Source organism: Macrobrachium nipponense, chromosome 1, assembly GCF_015104395.2.
Source record: "Macrobrachium nipponense isolate FS-2020 chromosome 1, ASM1510439v2, whole genome shotgun sequence".
NCBI classification, from domain to species: domain Eukaryota; kingdom Metazoa; phylum Arthropoda; class Malacostraca; order Decapoda; family Palaemonidae; genus Macrobrachium; species Macrobrachium nipponense.
In genome coordinates, this window is record NC_087200.1 from 76,790,268 (window position 1) to 76,807,272 (window position 17,005).

Below are 17,005 nucleotides of genomic sequence, written 5' to 3' on the forward strand. Positions count from 1 at the left end.
GGAGCTTAGTGTTGGTACACTCCCAGTCTCCAGGCAGTGAACCCATTCCCGCTGTGCGTGCCTCTCTACTATATAGCAACGTTTTCTCGGGAAATCTTGTCTCTCCCTAGTAGGCCGCCACGGTCAGCCTAGCATATCCAATGAAAGGCTGAGTCAATCCCGGAGGATAAAAACTCGAAGTCCTCAATCCTTCGAGTTCCACACTCCGGGACAGAGATCATACCGTCCTTGAATGGAGCGTAAGCGGCCACTCTCCATGGGTTATCCATGGAGAAGGCTGGTAGCGACTCATAAGGAGGTAGGGCTGGAGAATGCCAGCACCTGCTACTTGGGGAAGGGGATTGGATGAGGAGCCTGAGAAAGACCCCAGCTACTCGGTCCTATTCCTCTCTAACTCTGTTAGAGAGATCTTGGATGGATTGGCCCGACTGACTAAGGTGTTTGACAGCTGCGCAAACATCTGTTCAAACTTGGTTCCGAGGGCGGAGACCTGCGAGCCTACCATCTCTCCTACCTGTTGCATCACCACTGCTGAGAAGGCAGTGTGGGATCAAAGGCGCTCGGTCCCGCTACTCCAACCGGCGTTGCCGGAGTGGATGCGGTGGAGGCCGGAGAAGGCATTGGCTCAGCTGGAGCGCGAGCCTTCTCCTTAGAAGCCTTGCTTCTAGAGCTCTTGGAGTACGAAGAGCTCGGCTTAGCCTTTCACCGCGTCAGCATAGGAAGTCGAAGACTTTTTTACTGAAGAAGACGACGACGACTTCTTAGAAGTCGTCTTATGGAGGGTCTTCTGTTCTCTCTGTCCCTTCACCTTTGGGGGTACAGAGAGAGCGGGAGAGCGGGCAGGGATCTCAGATCCCGTAAAGCCTTGAAAAGAAGCAGTAGAAGGGACAGGAGAAGATCCAGGAGCGCCCAAGGAAAGACCTTGGGCGCCCGACACACCTACCTCAACCAAACAAATCCTCCGCCCCTACCGCCATAGGTTCGATGTTCAGGTCCAAAGTTGCGACGTCTGGGACGGCTCGTGCGTGGCCACGGACCCGAACAACTGCTGCACCTCTTGCTGTATGGAAGCGATGAGAGGGGCTGCTGAGATTAGGATACAACGTAGCCTGTTGATTTGCCGCTGGGGAAGATCTGAACGGCCAGCTTCTTATCTAAGATGTACGGCTGGCCCTTGGCGGCGTTCTTCCCGAAGGCCGCCACCCACCAAGCCTTCAGGGTTGCTAGGGCGACTTCCTTCATGGCGGCAGCCTGAAAGAGAAGGTGAAATGAAGCTTCTAGTGGCGGGGACGGGGTTTAACAAGCTTATGACTAAGTGTTATAGTAATTACGATAAAGAAAGAAGTCTAAAAAATCGACTTACCCCCCACAGCTACTGAAAAGGTCATATAGAAAAGGTGCAGGCTTCTGGGTTGCCAGAACGATTCAGGCGTGTGGGTTGTGCACACGGGGAAGTGAGTCCTGCAACTCATCGTGGGCGCAAGGGGGCGTACAGTGTCGCGTTACAACCCCAGGACATGACAGTGGTAGCCGTACGGGAAAGATACATAAGTATCAGGAGACACACTTACAGCCTAACAATTGCTCCGCTGCATGCCGGAGCGTGAAAGTTAGATTAAACCAGAGCCCCGCCCCCATAATACGTGTGGTAACTAGGCGGTTGGAGTTGTCTAAGGCTACGCCGGAGACAAGAGAAAATATCCAACCAGGTGTGGTGGTGAGCCATGAAACACGACGGAGAACGACGGAGATGGTATACACACAGTTAGATAATACTAAAATTCACCGTTAAAATTAGGGTACATCCTTATATTTATAACGAAAATATATATAAATCTTTTCCCCGTCTACTAGAAGAGTGCCCGGGTAAGAAGCAAGCTCTCCTCCGGTAGCGGGAAAAAGGCAGGATATAGTAGGCAAGCAATAGACCACTAGTAGTGACCATCCCGCCCGCTGGCGGAGCCAGACGAACTATAACCGAAGGGGCCCCGGCTGCAGCGGAGGCTCAGTTCGTTACAGTAGGGGAAAGGTGGGACTGAGCAATGGGGGGGGGGTGGGGGGGGGGTTTTCGGCGTAACGCGGCGGAAGAGAGAGGGGGGGGTGGCCTACTCCTCCCCGTCCCAACAACTACCCGCTCGGTGGTGACCCGGTACCCGAGACAAGTGGTCGCCCTATACCCCAGCTGGGAAGGAACTCCTGGCCTCCTCAGAGAAAGAGGGAGGAAGGCTACTGAGGTTGTCATGGTAACCAAGGAGTCCCCCAGACCCCTCCCTATACCTGGTAGGGAGGGAAGGGGAAGGGTAAGGTGCTATGGAACACGTGACCGCAAGTGGCCTAAGCCGCAATAGCAACACAACCGTGGAAGGGCCATGTGAACCAGACTGTACCAACGCATGGGACATGCACCTAGGCTAGCCTAACACCCTAAATAAAACTAAAATTACATCGTAAAAGGTGGAAAAGACACTTTTTAGTAAAAGAAAAAGAAGCCCAGGAGGAGGCAAACTGTTCCGAGGAACAGTTGACTACTCGGAGCCAGCGATAGCCGATGAAGAGCAAGAGCCGGGATGCTGGGCCAGAAACACAGAATAGCCCTAAATACCAAACTAAGAGAAAAGGTAAAAGGGCTTGTTCCTAGCTATAAAAACGATGTAAAAAACGATGAACGTGATATAGTAAGCCCATAAGTATAAGAAAGTCCCAGTATGGAGACCAGGAATTCTTAACATGAGGCGGCATGGCGCCGCCACGATGTCGACCGGGAAACCGTATATGACCTATTAGAAGGAAAATACTGGTCCCTGGAAGACTAAAATACGGTAAAATACTACTTACTTATGAGGCACTTAACTTAGCCGATGCGATGGCAGCACGTTCCATGGTGAAAAAGGAGATAAATCCAAAGATAACACGGCACGAAAGAAAAAAGCGTACAACGTGTACCGTCTAATGATAAGATACCGCTAGGGGCGCTGCTGTCCGTGGCGTCGGTAGTAGTAGTAGTAGCGCGGCCGCATCACCCCTTAGTATCAGCTCTCTCTGGTGGGGATTTTAGATTGGAAGGAGTCTAAATGGTGAAATGACTCGTGGTAGTGTTCCCACTCGCCCTATTCTCATACCGACACTTCTTTTCTAGATGAGTGAGCGAGTCAGTTTATTTTATTGACATTTTTCTTAATTTTTGTTTTTCTCTGGTAATTTAGATTAATTTGCCTAAATAAAAAAGAAAAAGAATATATTAAGGATACTTTCATAGGCCGACACGAGCTGAGCCCAGAAATGTAGTATGGTAGTAGATTTATGCTTTATGAAAATTCTGTGTAAAACTAGATTTTCTCATCCTTTGTGGCATACTTAATTTTATTCCTTTGTTTAGGGTAATTTGAGTTGCTCTGATACAAATAGTCGAATCACTGCCATACCAGCTGAAGTGCTCAAGTTAATATACAATGCAGTATGTACTTATTTTTCATATATAGTTACTGTGTACAATTTTGCATATATGAAATCAGTAGGAGGTCATAATTTTATTCTTTTCTCTATAAAAAATACTGGAACTAGCCCCCATCAATGTATGGGATTTATCAACTTATAGTAGAGGACTGGCAGTATATTAACAGTATCATATTACATAGGACTGTATTCTTGTTAATCTCAACTGTTTAAAGTTTAGTGATCTGTATGGCATTGAACTAGTATATTTTGAAAGTAACACTCATCTTATGGAAAAACACTAACTTAGTAAATTTATTTTTACAGGAATTATGTCTACGGTTAAAGACAACCTTGAAGATGATGAGAATGAGCACCCAGAAGAGAGGAAAATTTCTCATACAGAATACACCGTTTCATCAGAGGTTAACGCTTACACAAAAGGAGAAGTTATTAATGGTTCATCAGGTGAAGTTACAGTTGCATCTGTTTTGATTTTGATTTAAGTTGTCATCTTTTTGTAGATATTGATTCCAGAAATGTGGGATATAACTGCTCACAGGTAAGTATGACTGAAGATTTCATGTTTTATGTAGATTTTTGCTAAGCATTATTGTAACATTAACCCATAAAGCCTGGGAACAGTAATGTGAACTTCAGTAAAGTCTAGAATATGTAAAAATCAAAAAGGAGCAAAGCCTTGGAATTGAAATATAATATACAAGCAAGTCTAATCTCTTACCAGGTCTTATGCCTTGAAATGCCAAACAGTCAACTGACCTTGGCATTTTGGCTAAAAATTAAATCACTGCAGATTTTTTGTGGTTGATTGTAATTTTGTAACTTACCGAGTAATTATATTGCTAACAGTTTCACTCGCACTGGCAGCTTAAAATTTGACAGTCGTGATAGTGCTAGTTAAGTTGTCGGTGTAGGTATCGCCCCGCCCATTTACAGGGTAAGAGAAGAACGCCTTTACAAGTAGTCTATTGTTTTCAAATCTGACCTTGACATTCTTGAATCTAAGATTAATGTGTATCGATGCTAAAATAGAAAAAGAGGAGAACAAAAGTGCTGTTAGGTAAGTGTCGGTGGAGGTGGCGGTTCTTTGTCCTGCTCACTCTCCTTGGAAAGGTAACTGGCATACTTCCTTGCACCTGGGAGCAGTCATACAGGAGGCTGTAGGGAGGTTGTGGGGGGAACTGCCCATGAACAGTCGGGCCTGTTGTTCTGCCCAGGTTACGACTGAAAGGCATCCAAAAGGAAGCAAGTAGGCTGTCTTTGAGTTCCGAAGCTTCCAGCCCTGTGCATAGGCACCAATAGCATTTTAGTGATGAGTCACGCCAGCTAAAAAGGTATGCCTCGTTTCTCTCAGTAAAAAAGAGGGAGAGAGAGAAAATTGTTATATTTTTATTATTTAATGTTATTTAATTTACACATAAAAGCTTGAAAACTTATAAAATACATAAAAAAATTAAACATACACTTTTGCAGTGTTTCTTGAGGATTCAAAAATGTTGTGTTTGTGCTCGCATGTCTGTGAAATACGGTGGTCCCCCCATATTCGCAGGGGATGCGTACCAGACCCCCCCCCCATAAAAATGCTGAAAACAGCCTATTGTTCCGACACGGCATACAAAACCTTCGGTCCTTTACAATAGGAAGGTACTAGCGGCAGCTGGATAGGTCGTAAGCTTTCGAACAAGGGGTTCGGTAGTTAACTGCTTGTCCGACAGGCGCGCACGCGCGACTGGGAGGTAAACAAATCACTTTTGCTTTCGGCCTGCTGGCGTGATAGACGTGTATCATCGCTCTCTGCCCGCTTCATCGTCGTTGCTTTCGCATGGTTGTGTTTTCTTTTTCTATATCTAGTGAAACTGAATTGTAAGTACAATCATTTCATATTTATTTCCATTGAATTTCAATTGTGAATTAAAGGATCTTGGTTTCTCCACGCCCTCGATTACCCGAGTGCCGGGACTGAAGGGCGTAAGTGCGGGAATTCATTTTCCCAGAAATGATCCTCGTATTTGTGTATGCTCGGTGCCGAGCGGCGATTGACGCTCGGCTCCGAGCTTATATTTTGGTTGAAAAATGTGTAGATGAAAAATCGTAAGTAAGTGCCTTTTAATTTATATTTTTTGGATCTGTATGCTCGTTGCCGAGCGAATGCGCTCGGCACGAAAACTTATTCTGTATGGAAGTGGAATCGCAAGTACAGTATTCTTTTTCATTTTTTTCATATATTTATTTTGATTGTAGCAATACTCATTTTGGATCAGTTTCCGCTCTTACCCGGAAATTGATCCTTTCCCCTTTTTATTTGAATGAAGTGAAATCGCAAGTGCAGTTCTTTTTCATTTTCATATTTTATTGAGATTGCATTATTTACTTGGATCAATGTTTCCGCTATTTCCCGGGAATTGATCCGTTCCCCTTTTTATTTTTATCCTTTTGTATGAACGTGAAATCGCAAGCGCAGTATTCTTTTTCATTTTTCATATATAATTTTGATTGCATCAATTCATTATGGATCAAGGTTTCCGTTCATAATCGGGAATGGATCCTTTTACCCTTGCGCTCGGTACCGAGGGCAAATGCGCTGGCTCCGAGCCCTTATTCATTGTGAAGTGAATCGTAATGCAAGATTCTTTTTCATGTTATTCCTTTTATTATTGATTGCATCAATATTTATTTGGTTCAAGTTCCGCTCAGTCAGGGAATTGATCCTCTTGCCCTTGCATTCGGTGCCGAGGGCACGATTGCTCTCGGGCTCTTATTATTATTGTTGGGTACATGGGTGCTGTGCGGGGGTGGGGAACGAGAATCCCTCCCCCCCCGCAAGCTAAGCCCACAGATGGCCCTTCCCCTTCGGGGGGAGGTTATCTGGTTCTTCTCCTCGCCCGATCCGTCGAGCGCTGGGAGGGCGCTCGGTGCCCGATGTATAATTGTATTCGGGGTCTTCTGCTCATTCGGTGTGGGGCTCACCCCCCCGCGCGAGGGGACTTCCCCCCTCACTAATCACTACTACTGTTATTTCCGCAGTGCTATTGCCACGAGGGTGGACCTTGGTGAGGTATGGGCGTCCTTCGATTTGCAGGGAGTGCCTAGTGTCCAGGGGCGGCGGGGTTCTATGGGTGTACTCGCCTCACGTGGTAACAGTCTTGCCTACAGCCGCTGTGAAGTGCCGTTCGCCGTACCAGAGGGGGGCGTGGCCGCCGCCGCTCGTGGTTGCCGCGCTGCCGCGACCACACTTCCGCTGCCCTAGAGTCGCCCCTGGACCTGCCGCCGGTGACCAGGATGTTGCTGGCTGCTGCTCCACCTCCTGTGTTTCCGGTGCTGCCTGCCGTACCTGCCGATTCTGTACTGACTGTCCATGCAGTTGCCGCGCTGGCTGTCCCTGCCGTTGCTGCGCTGGCTGTCCCTGCCGATGCTGTGCTGGCTGTGCTTGCTTTTCATGAGAGTCCATACCTGCTGACGTCGTCCCTGTTCGTGGTGGTACTACCCCAGACTTTGGTCTGTCTGTACAGGTGCGTCCGGGCCCTGTGGCTTCGGCTACAGCATCCCCGGCTCCGCCCTGGATGGCAGATCTTACGTCTGTCCTGAGAAGCTGACGAAGAAGAGGAGGAAGGTGTCGTCGTCGTCGTCTTCATCTTCTTCATCGTTGTCGGCTGCCGCCTCTTCCCCTTCGACTTCTAAGGCTCACAGCCGAAGGAAGAAGAAGGTTGCCTCCTCCCCCCTCCTAAAGAAGTCTCCCTCGGGAGCTTCTTGGGACCCGTCCTCACCTCGGTGGGCGGGAGGGTTCCTTCCGCTGGTCCTCCTGCTCCTTCGGGAGTGGGGCCCGTCTCTTCTTCCGCAAGGAAGAAACACTACGGGGACCAGAGGGGTACCGGCTAACACCGGTACTTCCTCGCCTGGTGTCAGTGGTTCTGCCACTGCCTCAGCAGGGTCCGTCTCGGCCGTCTCGTTCGCTGGAGGTGGGAACCGAGTGTACGGTCGCCTACCAGCGACCGTGCAGCCAGGAACCAGACCTCTGAGCCCGCTCAGCGTCAGGTTCACGGCACGGAGCGGAAGACTGGTGACAGCCGCTCACGAGCGACTCTCACCAGACCAGCTCTCGCTCTCCGCGGCGACCAGCTGGCTACCCAGGATGACGTGACGGTCCACGACCGGGCCACGGGCTGAGGGCTGGGAAGAGGTCCCCCCCCCCGTTCGCCGGTGCCAGCCACGGCTGGAACCAGCGACGTGACGTGCTGTGAGGACAAGCACCGGTCTCACTGACAGTGGAGCCTGCAGGTCGCCTGACCGTCGCTCTCACAGAGAGCGATCGGGTACGGCAACCAGCACCAGCTCTTCTGACACTCGAGATCGGGGGCCGCTGTGCTCAGTCCAGCCGTTCTCCACAGCGAGACGGTTTCGACCAAAGCCTGCAGCTCGATCGCCACCGCGGGTTGACGATCGCCTGCAGCCCTCCAAGCCTGCTGGTTCTGCCAGCGAGCGAGGAGGGAGCGTCAGGTCTGCCTCTCCCGTACCTTCAACCTCCTCGGGTTACACCGGGAGGAGAGAAGGTATTTTTGAGGTATTGAAAAGGAGTGATCGTGAGGGGTGCGCCCCTCACGATCCCACACGACGCCGTACGTGCCAGGCACGGTTCTTGGACCCGGCCAGGAGGTATGCGCAAGTGGATGGAGAAGACCGAGAGGGCTGTCGCTGTTCCCCCTTCGTAGGAGGAAGGTTCTCGGAATATGCTCTTGTTCGAAGGGCTTAACCGGCCCTACTCTGCAAGCTGCTGTGACTTCCGAGATCCAGAGGAACTTTGCCGAGGTTATGGCGCTGATTCGTCAGCACAACGACCTCGGGGAAGGATACGCCGCCTCCCACAGCAGGGCCACGTCTGGCTCGAGTCGTTTTGGGGCCCGAGAGGGAACCCAAATCGATGGTGGGTATGCCGCGATCGGAGCTTGCCGACTGTGTTGAACCAGGTAGTCTCTCGTCTCCGGACAAGAAGGCCTCTCTCAGTTCTGGCCGGTCGAACAAGCTACTTCACCTCCTCTACTGCGACAGAGGCGCTTTCTACGTGTCTTCGGACACCGTATTTGAATACCTTTGAATACCCCTTCGGTCCTCCTGAGAGGTTTCGACCTCGACGAGGACTGGAATGAGTCGGAGGACGGTATCGGCTCTCTCCTGTCAGGTGTCGATCAGCCCCACCCAGACGACGTTCACAGTGGCGGCAGACCCTTACCTACAGTATGAGTTGTGAACCCTCCTCGGGGAAGGGGGAAAACGTTTTCTCCTGACGATACGTTTTCCCAGGCTCTGAGAGGCCATCGCCGATCTGCTCTTTTCTTCTCCAACTGCTAGTTCCGCTGGGAAGGCGAGCCAGTATCCAATTCCTCCCCCACCTTCCCCTCTCCTTACGGCTACGAGGGAAAGGGGAGGGATCCTACAGAGATTTCTCTGTAAGATCCCACGTTAGGGGCTGCGCTACCGGGGGGACCTTGGCGGGTCCTACCTGACGTAAGCCCCACCCGGTCGTTGAGGAGGGATCCTGCCCCTGTCTCGATTTCTACGGGAATCGAGAGGAACCACCCCCAGCCGATATCGTTTGACGAATTCGGTTGGGGGTTCGCCAGAGTGCTTAGAATTCTACGGAATTTCTAGCGCACTCAAGAGTGTTCGAGTTTTTTACGATCTCCAAACACTTAGGCGAGACCACGGTCCAAAGTGAGCGAGAATCCCGATAATTGTTACAACGATTTCGGGAACCTCGCTTATGCTTCGAATTCCTGTAATTTCTAGCATTTGGAAGAAGACTGCTGCTGAAAGAAGAGTATCTCACAGTAGGCGATTAACCTGGAATAGAGAAGAACGGACGGGAACTTCCAGTTTTGGCTTGAACTATCGTCTTCGGTATTCTGTTCACCATTGAAGCTTTCCTTTGGGAAAGACTTCTCCTTCACTCTCTTGACTAGAGAACGAAGGCGGTCGATCTCAATCCTTATTCTCATTCCTCGAGGGGAAAAGAATTTAGGATGGAGGTCGTTGTACAGAACCTACAAATATACTACGTATATTACCCTCGCGAACATGATTCTTTTAACAGTTGAATTGTCCAGGGGGGTAGGCGCATACCGTAGTTAACTCTACGGTTTGTGACCGAGACGAATTGTATCTTAATTGAACTGCAACTCGGGGTTGCCTGCAACCTCCCAGCAGTTATCAGTTTCGATTTTAGATACTTGGTATTGTCATGACAACACCAAATCAGCTTTTGTATTTACCAAATCCGTTTCGTTTAAAATATAATTGCTCGAGCGTATTCTTTTATGCTCGATGGTTCTAGCCGAACGCATTCCTTCGTGGAATAATGGATTACCTGGCAACTCAGGATGACGAGTCACCGAGAGCTACTGCGTATTGAACTGCCTGATAGCAGCTCAGTATCAGCTAGGTCTCGGAGATGCACGGTCGTTACGTCTCTCTCTCCCCTGGTTTGATTGACTACCGAACCGTATCTCTGCCCAACAATCATGGACTTAGGTCTCTGATTAACGGGGATTCTCGCAATAATGAAGGACCATCTACTGCTGTGACGCTCGATTTCATCGCCTTTCGACATTGCGAGAATTTTCAACAGAGATATCTCTTGGACTCTTTCATCGTTCTGTTTTACCGCACGGTAACAGAAGTCTGTACTAGTCTCCCGCTGCATCGCACCGCGATAATGCGAATGATTTTGCAGACATCTGAGTTTGTCTTCAAATATCTCGTATTCGTAGGATGTGCAATTATTCATTGTTCGCCCCGAATTAACAGATGTGTCAGAAGACATCGCCTACTCTCCGACCTGACAGCTCTACTTCCAAATGTTCAGCCCATGAGAAGCAGTTCTTCAGGCAGTATTTCCCTGTGTCTTCATTACTGAAAAGCGCTACCGCTTTCATTGCAACTTAGATCCTCACCGGACAGCAATGAATAGCGGTTAGCGTTCTCAGTGTTTTGTAGCACAGGTTCAGAATCTTGAGAATCCTTCTCTCGGTTCAGCTGTGAAGATGTAGGTTGCATTTTCAGTACACCTTCGTCTTCAACGACACATAGTGTTGTTTCTCCTTAGCTGAGAATCAACTATACTATGAGATATCTTGCCACCAGGGACCTCGGTCTCTAGAAGGCAATTGACTTTCGCCTGTTGGGCACATGCCTTAAGAGAATCATCACCTCGCCTTCTGGCATCGGTGACGAACAAATTATTTGTTTAGCCTCTTGGCATAACCCTTTTAAGGCGAAGGTCACGTGACTTGCTTGGGTGCTTGGACAACTTGCCTCCTACCGAACGCAGTCAGTCGGCAGCTGTCAGAGCGCCCAAGTCTGTTACGAACTTTGCTGTGGACTTAGTTTCTGAATTGTTCCATAACAGTCTTTTCTTCGTCCTAACGGCTTGTCACAGTACCCCATACCATTGACACCCACCATTGAGTGTCGGTGTCCTATCCACTACGAGAAGAAGAACTTCACTGCTTGGGGATAGGAGAATGTGAGACACTTCGCTGCAGACGGATAGACCAGTATGGGTACAGGACATCACCGAAGTCGAGAAGAGGGATAGGTCATACGACCATTCCCTTCTTTTCCTCTGAGGTAATTGCATGACTTTTCCTGCGAAGTCAAGCATCCAGGGGATGGGGATTCGTGACGCTCGATTTCGTACCGACTTCGTAGCGAAGACTCAGAATTCCTTCGGTTCCTGACGATCGGTTAGAGTCCTTCACAAAATCCCCTCCCTAATGGACTTCTCACCGCCTTCGATGCGGAAGGAGATGCTGCTTTGTCCTGTGAAAGCGCGACCGCGCTTTCTGAAGAAACTCGACATCCCAGGCTGAGTGTTGAAGACTCTTCGTCAGCACCAAGATGACCTAGAAGTACACTCCCTCGAGTTACACAAGAACTTCTCCGTGGCGCAGGTACTGAAGGCAGGGGTCTGGTACAACCAGACCACTGGCACCTCCTTCTACCTTTTGGATATTGCCCACAGGTCCTTGGATCGCTTTCCTTGGGACCCGTGGTGGCTGCTCAACACGTTGTGTAGCTAACCCAGACCCTAGCAGGCTGAACAGCATCGAGTCCTGGTGTGACTGTAAGAATAGATAAGTGAATGAGAGAGTGACTGGCTTCTCTTCCTATCTTTTTCTCCCCCTCTACCTGTGGGTAGAGGGATACGGTCATCACCTTGCTGGATAAGGACGAGATGCCGGTGAGCTACTCGACAGAGCCCCATCCTATCCCTTTCACTAGGGATGGGAGCGAATATCCACCACTTCCTCCTACAAGGGGGGGGAAGTGGATGCCAACAAGAGACAAACCATAACTTTATGTTGCCTCTTGCAAATAGGAACTTGTTCTTGTTTGCTGGTACGAAGAGATACGCTTGCCTCTCTCTTAGTACTTGGTCCAGAGGTCTGACCATTGATCCTGCGGTGCACACCCCGATCAATCGGACAGAGGCTTGGATCCCTCCCTCGCTCTTACGACCAGGGAGGCATTCCAAGGTTGGGCGAACACCAGTCTGTTCACAAAAGACTCAGATTCCTCCCACCAAGAAGTGAGTCTTCCTATTGTAAAAGGACCGAGGTTTGTAGCCGTGTCGGAACAAATGACAATTTGTCCAAAATTGATTTCATTTTTCCTAACTATACAAACCTGAGGTCCTTTTACACATAGTCCCACCTCATGCCACCCCTCACTCTGCAGTTGTTCCGATACGTAATACAAACCATCGGTCCTTTAACAATAGGAAGTAGCTAGCGGCAGCTGGAACGGTCGTAAGCTTCGAACAAGGGGAGAACGGTAGTTAACTGCTTGTCCGACAGTCGCGCGCCGCGCGACTGGGAGGTAAACAAATCACTTTTGCTTTCGGCTGCGGGTGTGAAGGACGTGTTCGTCATCGCTCTCTGCCCGCTTCATCGTCGTATGCTTTGTTTATATTGTGTTTTCTACTAATGGTTTGTTTGACTTGAAAATGAAACTGTAAGTACACTGTTTTCATTTTCATTACTTAATTATGAACCAACATGGAGTTATCGCCGTAGATGCGGCGATTTCCTCTCTTTTCATGAATTGAAACCTTGATTTATGTCTCGGTGCCGAGGGCGGGCGCGCTCGCGCCGAGTCATGTATTTTTGGGCGAAAGTGTGTAATTGAAAAATGTAGTACTCTTTTCATTATATTTTTGCCCTGTGCGTTCGTTACCGAGAGTGTGATTGCGCTCGGCACGAGCCTTTTAATTTTGTATAATAGAATGCAATGAAAGTGGATTCGCAATTGCAATATTCTTTCATTTTCATTTATTTATTTGCATGAAATTTAATTTGGATCAATTTTCGTTCTTACCCGGGAACTGATCCTTACGATTTTTTTATGTGAAAATGAAATCGCGGTATTCTGTTTCATTTTCTATATATTTTATGATAGCATCATATTATTGGATCAAGTTTCCGTTCTTACCCGGGAATTGATCTTTTCCCCTTTAAGTTCTATGAAGTGAATCGCAAGGGCAGTATTCTGTTTTCATTTTCATATTACTTTTCACTGCTGTGCGGGGGTGGGGGGTAGGGGAAGCGAAGGTCTGCCAGGAAGTCGTCGGAAAGCTCTCCCGCGACTCCGCCCCTTGGTATCCGATTCTTCGTCTTCCTTCCTGCCCCCCGCTCAGCTTCTTCGTTGTATTTTGTATTTGGGGTCTTCCTTGCGTTCGGGGTGGGGCATGTCTTCCCCCCGTGCGTGAGGGAACCCCTCTTACTAATCTATCTATGTTACCGCAGGTGCTACATCCGTGGGAGACGACCTTGGACAGGTATGGACCACCGCGGAGCAGGGCGTGCCTAGGCATCCACGGGCTGCTGCAGCGTCTAGCGAGGTCTGGGCGTTCTCCACTACTACCACGGCCGCTTATGCTGCTCACCCCCCCCTCCTGGTCTACACTCCCATGCTGTGTCGATGACGCCGTCTGCCGCTACTAGGGCCGCAGCCGTACCGAGGGGGGTTGCCGCCGCCGCCTGTTTTCTTCGTGTTGCCTGCCCCAGACTTCGCTGTTCCAGCAGCTCGCCCCACCCTGGACCGGCCGCCAGGACCCAGGGTTCCGCTGGCTGCCGATGATTCTACGAGGCGATGCTGGGCCTGCCGTACCTGCCGCTGATGATTCCCGCTGTTGGCTTGGCTGTCCCTGGGTCTACCGATGCCTCTGTTCCTGCCGCACTGAGCTGGTTGCTGTTCCTGTCGCTCCTGGTTCCTGTGCCTGTCCATGCTGGTCCTGCCCACGGTGTGTCTTCCCCAGTCCCAGGTCCTTCCGGACAGGTGCAGTCGGGCCGTGTTGCTTCGGCAATAGCCCCGGCTCCGGCCTGGAAGGAGGACCTGACGACTGTCTGCGTGAGCTGACGAGGAAGAGGAGAAGAGGAAGCTGTCATCTTCGTCTTCATCGTCTGCTGCTGCCTCTTTCCCCCTTCGACTTCTAAGGCCCATAAGCCGAAGAAGAAGAAGGCTGCCTTCCCCCTAAGAAGTCCTCCTTCGGGAACTTCTAAGGGCCCGTCCCACCTCGGTGGGACGGGGGGGCGGGGGGGGGTCCTTCTGCTGGTCCTCCTGCTCCTTCGGGAGCGGGGCCCGTCTCCCCTTCCGTAAGGAAGAGATAGACGGGGACCAGAGGAGTATCGGTTAGCTCTGGTACTTCCTCGCCTGGTGCTAGCGGCGATGCCGCTACGCCAGGTTCCGGCCTCGGGTCTCTCGTTCGCGAGAGATCCCCGAGTGTACGTTTTCTCCCTCGGGAGACCGTGCAGCCAAGTTTAGGCGCCAGAGTTCGCTCGGCGCCAAGACGCGGCACGGAGCAGAAGGCTGGTGAGAGTACGCTCAGGTGACTCTTGCCAGGCCAGCGGCCGCTCTTGCAGCGACCAGCTGGTAACCCGGGTTTTCCCCACCCCCCTAAGAAGGGTCCCTTCGGGACCTTCATAAGGGCCCGTCTCGCTCCGGCGATTCGGGGAGCTCTTCTGCTGGTCCTCCTGCTGCTCCCACCCTCGGGTTAACATGGGCCCATCTTTCTTCTACCAAGGAGAAGAAGACGGTGGGGACCAGAGGAGTACCCAGCTTCGGCTGGCACTTCCTCGCCTGGTTCTAGCGGTTCTGCCGCTAAACCAGGATCCGCCTCGGCTTCTCGTTAGCGAGAAGTACCGAATGGACGGCCTCCTCCCCCGCGGGAGACGTCCAGCCAAAGTCTTGACACTCGAGCTCGCTCGCCGCCAAGACCGAAGCGCGGAGCAGAAGACTGGCGAGTGTCGTGCAGACGACTCTCGCTAGGCAGTGGACGCTCTAGCTTAGCGAACAGCTGGCCGCTCGGGGTGGACGTGACGGTCGCTCGACCACGCCACGGGTTGAGGCGAGGAAGGGGTCCCCGCGGTCGTCGGTACCAGCCACGGCTGGTACCGGCGGCGGCCGACGCGCCGAGATGGACGCTCGCTCGGTCTCACCGCGACAACGAGCCTAGCAGGTCACCTGACGCCGCTCCCATCGGGACCGGGGCGGAGACGGTAACCAGCAACAGCTCGCCTGACGCTAGAGATCAGCGTCGACGTTCAGCCGAGCCTCTCGCCCCAGGCGAGCGGCAAGGCTAGGCCTGCTGCTCGATCGCCATGGGCGGGTGGACGATCAGCAGCAGCCCTCCAAGCACGCTGGTCCTGCCAGCGAGCTAGGGGGGAGCGTCAGGTCTGCCTCTCCTGTACCTTCAACCTCCTCGGGCTACACCGGGAGGAGCGAGGTACCTATGAGTGATCGCGAGAGGTGCGCCGCTCGCGATCCCGCTATGACGCCGTAGTGGTGGACCAGGCACGGTTCTAGGACCGACCTCCAGGACATACGCCGCAAGTAGCTGGGGTTGGCGACCGTCAGGGGTCTGCCGCTGTTCCTCCTTCTGAAGGAGGAGTATCTCGGGATCTGTTCTTGTTGGAGGGACTGGACGGTCCTACTCCGCAAGACACGGTTACTCCCGAGATACAGAGGAATTTGCAGAAGTCATTAAGCTGATTCGTCAGCATAATGACCTTGCGGAAGGATTGCCGCTCCCACCAGCAGAGCCCACGTCTCTGCTCGAGTCGTTTTGGGGCCCGAGAGGGAACCCAAACCGACGGTGGGTCTGCCGCGATCGGAACTTGCCGATTCTGTCTCGAACCAGAGTCTCTCGTCTCCGGACAAGAAGGCTCTCTCAGTTCTGGCCGGTCGATCAAGCTACTTCCACCTCCTCTACTGCGACAGCGGCGTTTTCTACGTGTCTTCGGACACCGTATTTGAATACTCCTTCGGTCCTCCTGAGAGGTTTCGACCTCGACGAGGACTGGAATGAGTCGGAGGACGGTATCGGCTCTCTCCTGTCAGTGTCGATCAGCCCCACCCAGACGACGTTTCACAGTGGCGGCAGACCCTTACCTACAGTGAGAGTTCGTAACCCTCCGCGGGAAAACGTTTTCTCCTGACGATACGTTTTCCCAGACTCTGAGAGGCCATCGCCGCAAGGCGATGGCTGTTCCTACTCTTCTCCAACTGCTAGTTCCACTGGGAAGGCGAGCGAGTATCCAATTCCTCCCCCATTCCCTCTCCTTACGGTTACGAGGGAAAGGGGAGGGATCCTACAGAGATTTATCTGTTCTAGAATCCCCACGTTCGGGACTGCGCTACCGGGGGGACCTTCGGGTCCTACCTGACGTAAGCCACGGTCGTTGAGGAGGAATCCTGCCCCATTCTCGATTTCTACGGGAATCGTAGGACCGGACCACCAGCCGATATTGTTTGACGAATTCGGTGGGGGTTTCGCAGACTGCTTAGAATTCTACGGAATTTCTAACGCATTCAGTGTTCGAGTTTTACGATCTCCAAACACTTACGCGAGACCACGGTCCAAAGTGAGCGAGACGAGAATCCCCGATATACACGATAATCGGGAACCTCGCCCTATGCTTCGAATTCCTGGAATTTCTAGCATTGGGAAGAAGACTGCTGCTGAAGAAACTATCTCACAGTAGGCGACCAACCTGGACTAGAGAAGATCGGACGGGAATATCCAGTTTGGCTTGAACTATCGTCTTAGTATTCTGTTCACCATTGAAGCTTTCCTTCGAGGAAGACTTCTCCTTCACTCTCTTTGATAGAGATCGAAGGTGGTCGATCTCCAATCCTTATTTTGTTTTCTTGAAGGAAAGAATTTAGGATGGAGATCGTTGTTCAGAATCCTACAAATATACTACGTATATTAACCTCGCGACATGATTCTACTAAGCAGTTGAATTGTCCGAGGGGTAGGCGCATATCCTAGTTAATCTACGGATTGCGACTTATAAGAGAAGTATTCTAATTGAACTGCAACTCGGGGTTGCCTGCAACCTCCCAGGAGTTTTCAGTTTCATTTTATACTTATGGTTTTGTCACGACAACACCATTTCAACTTTTATATTTACCGAAATTCGTTTCGCCTAAATATAATTGCTCGAGCATATCTTTTATGCTCGGTAGTTCTAGCCGAACGCATTCCTTCGTGGAATAA

General features: G+C 51.0%; 1 protein-coding gene across 8 annotated transcripts in view; it reads left to right on the top strand.

The window, feature by feature from the left end:
* LOC135219389 (methyltransferase-like protein 22) overlaps positions 1–17,005 on the top strand; it is a 603,918-nt gene that overhangs the window by 415,761 nt on the left and 171,152 nt on the right. For all 8 annotated transcript variants that reach the window (XM_064256120.1, XM_064256125.1, XM_064256126.1 and 5 more), the window contains exon 2: positions 3,760–3,900. In XM_064256120.1, the coding sequence (XP_064112190.1) occupies positions 3,760–3,900 (141 nt within the window). The remainder of the gene's footprint in view (positions 1–3,759; positions 3,901–17,005) is intronic.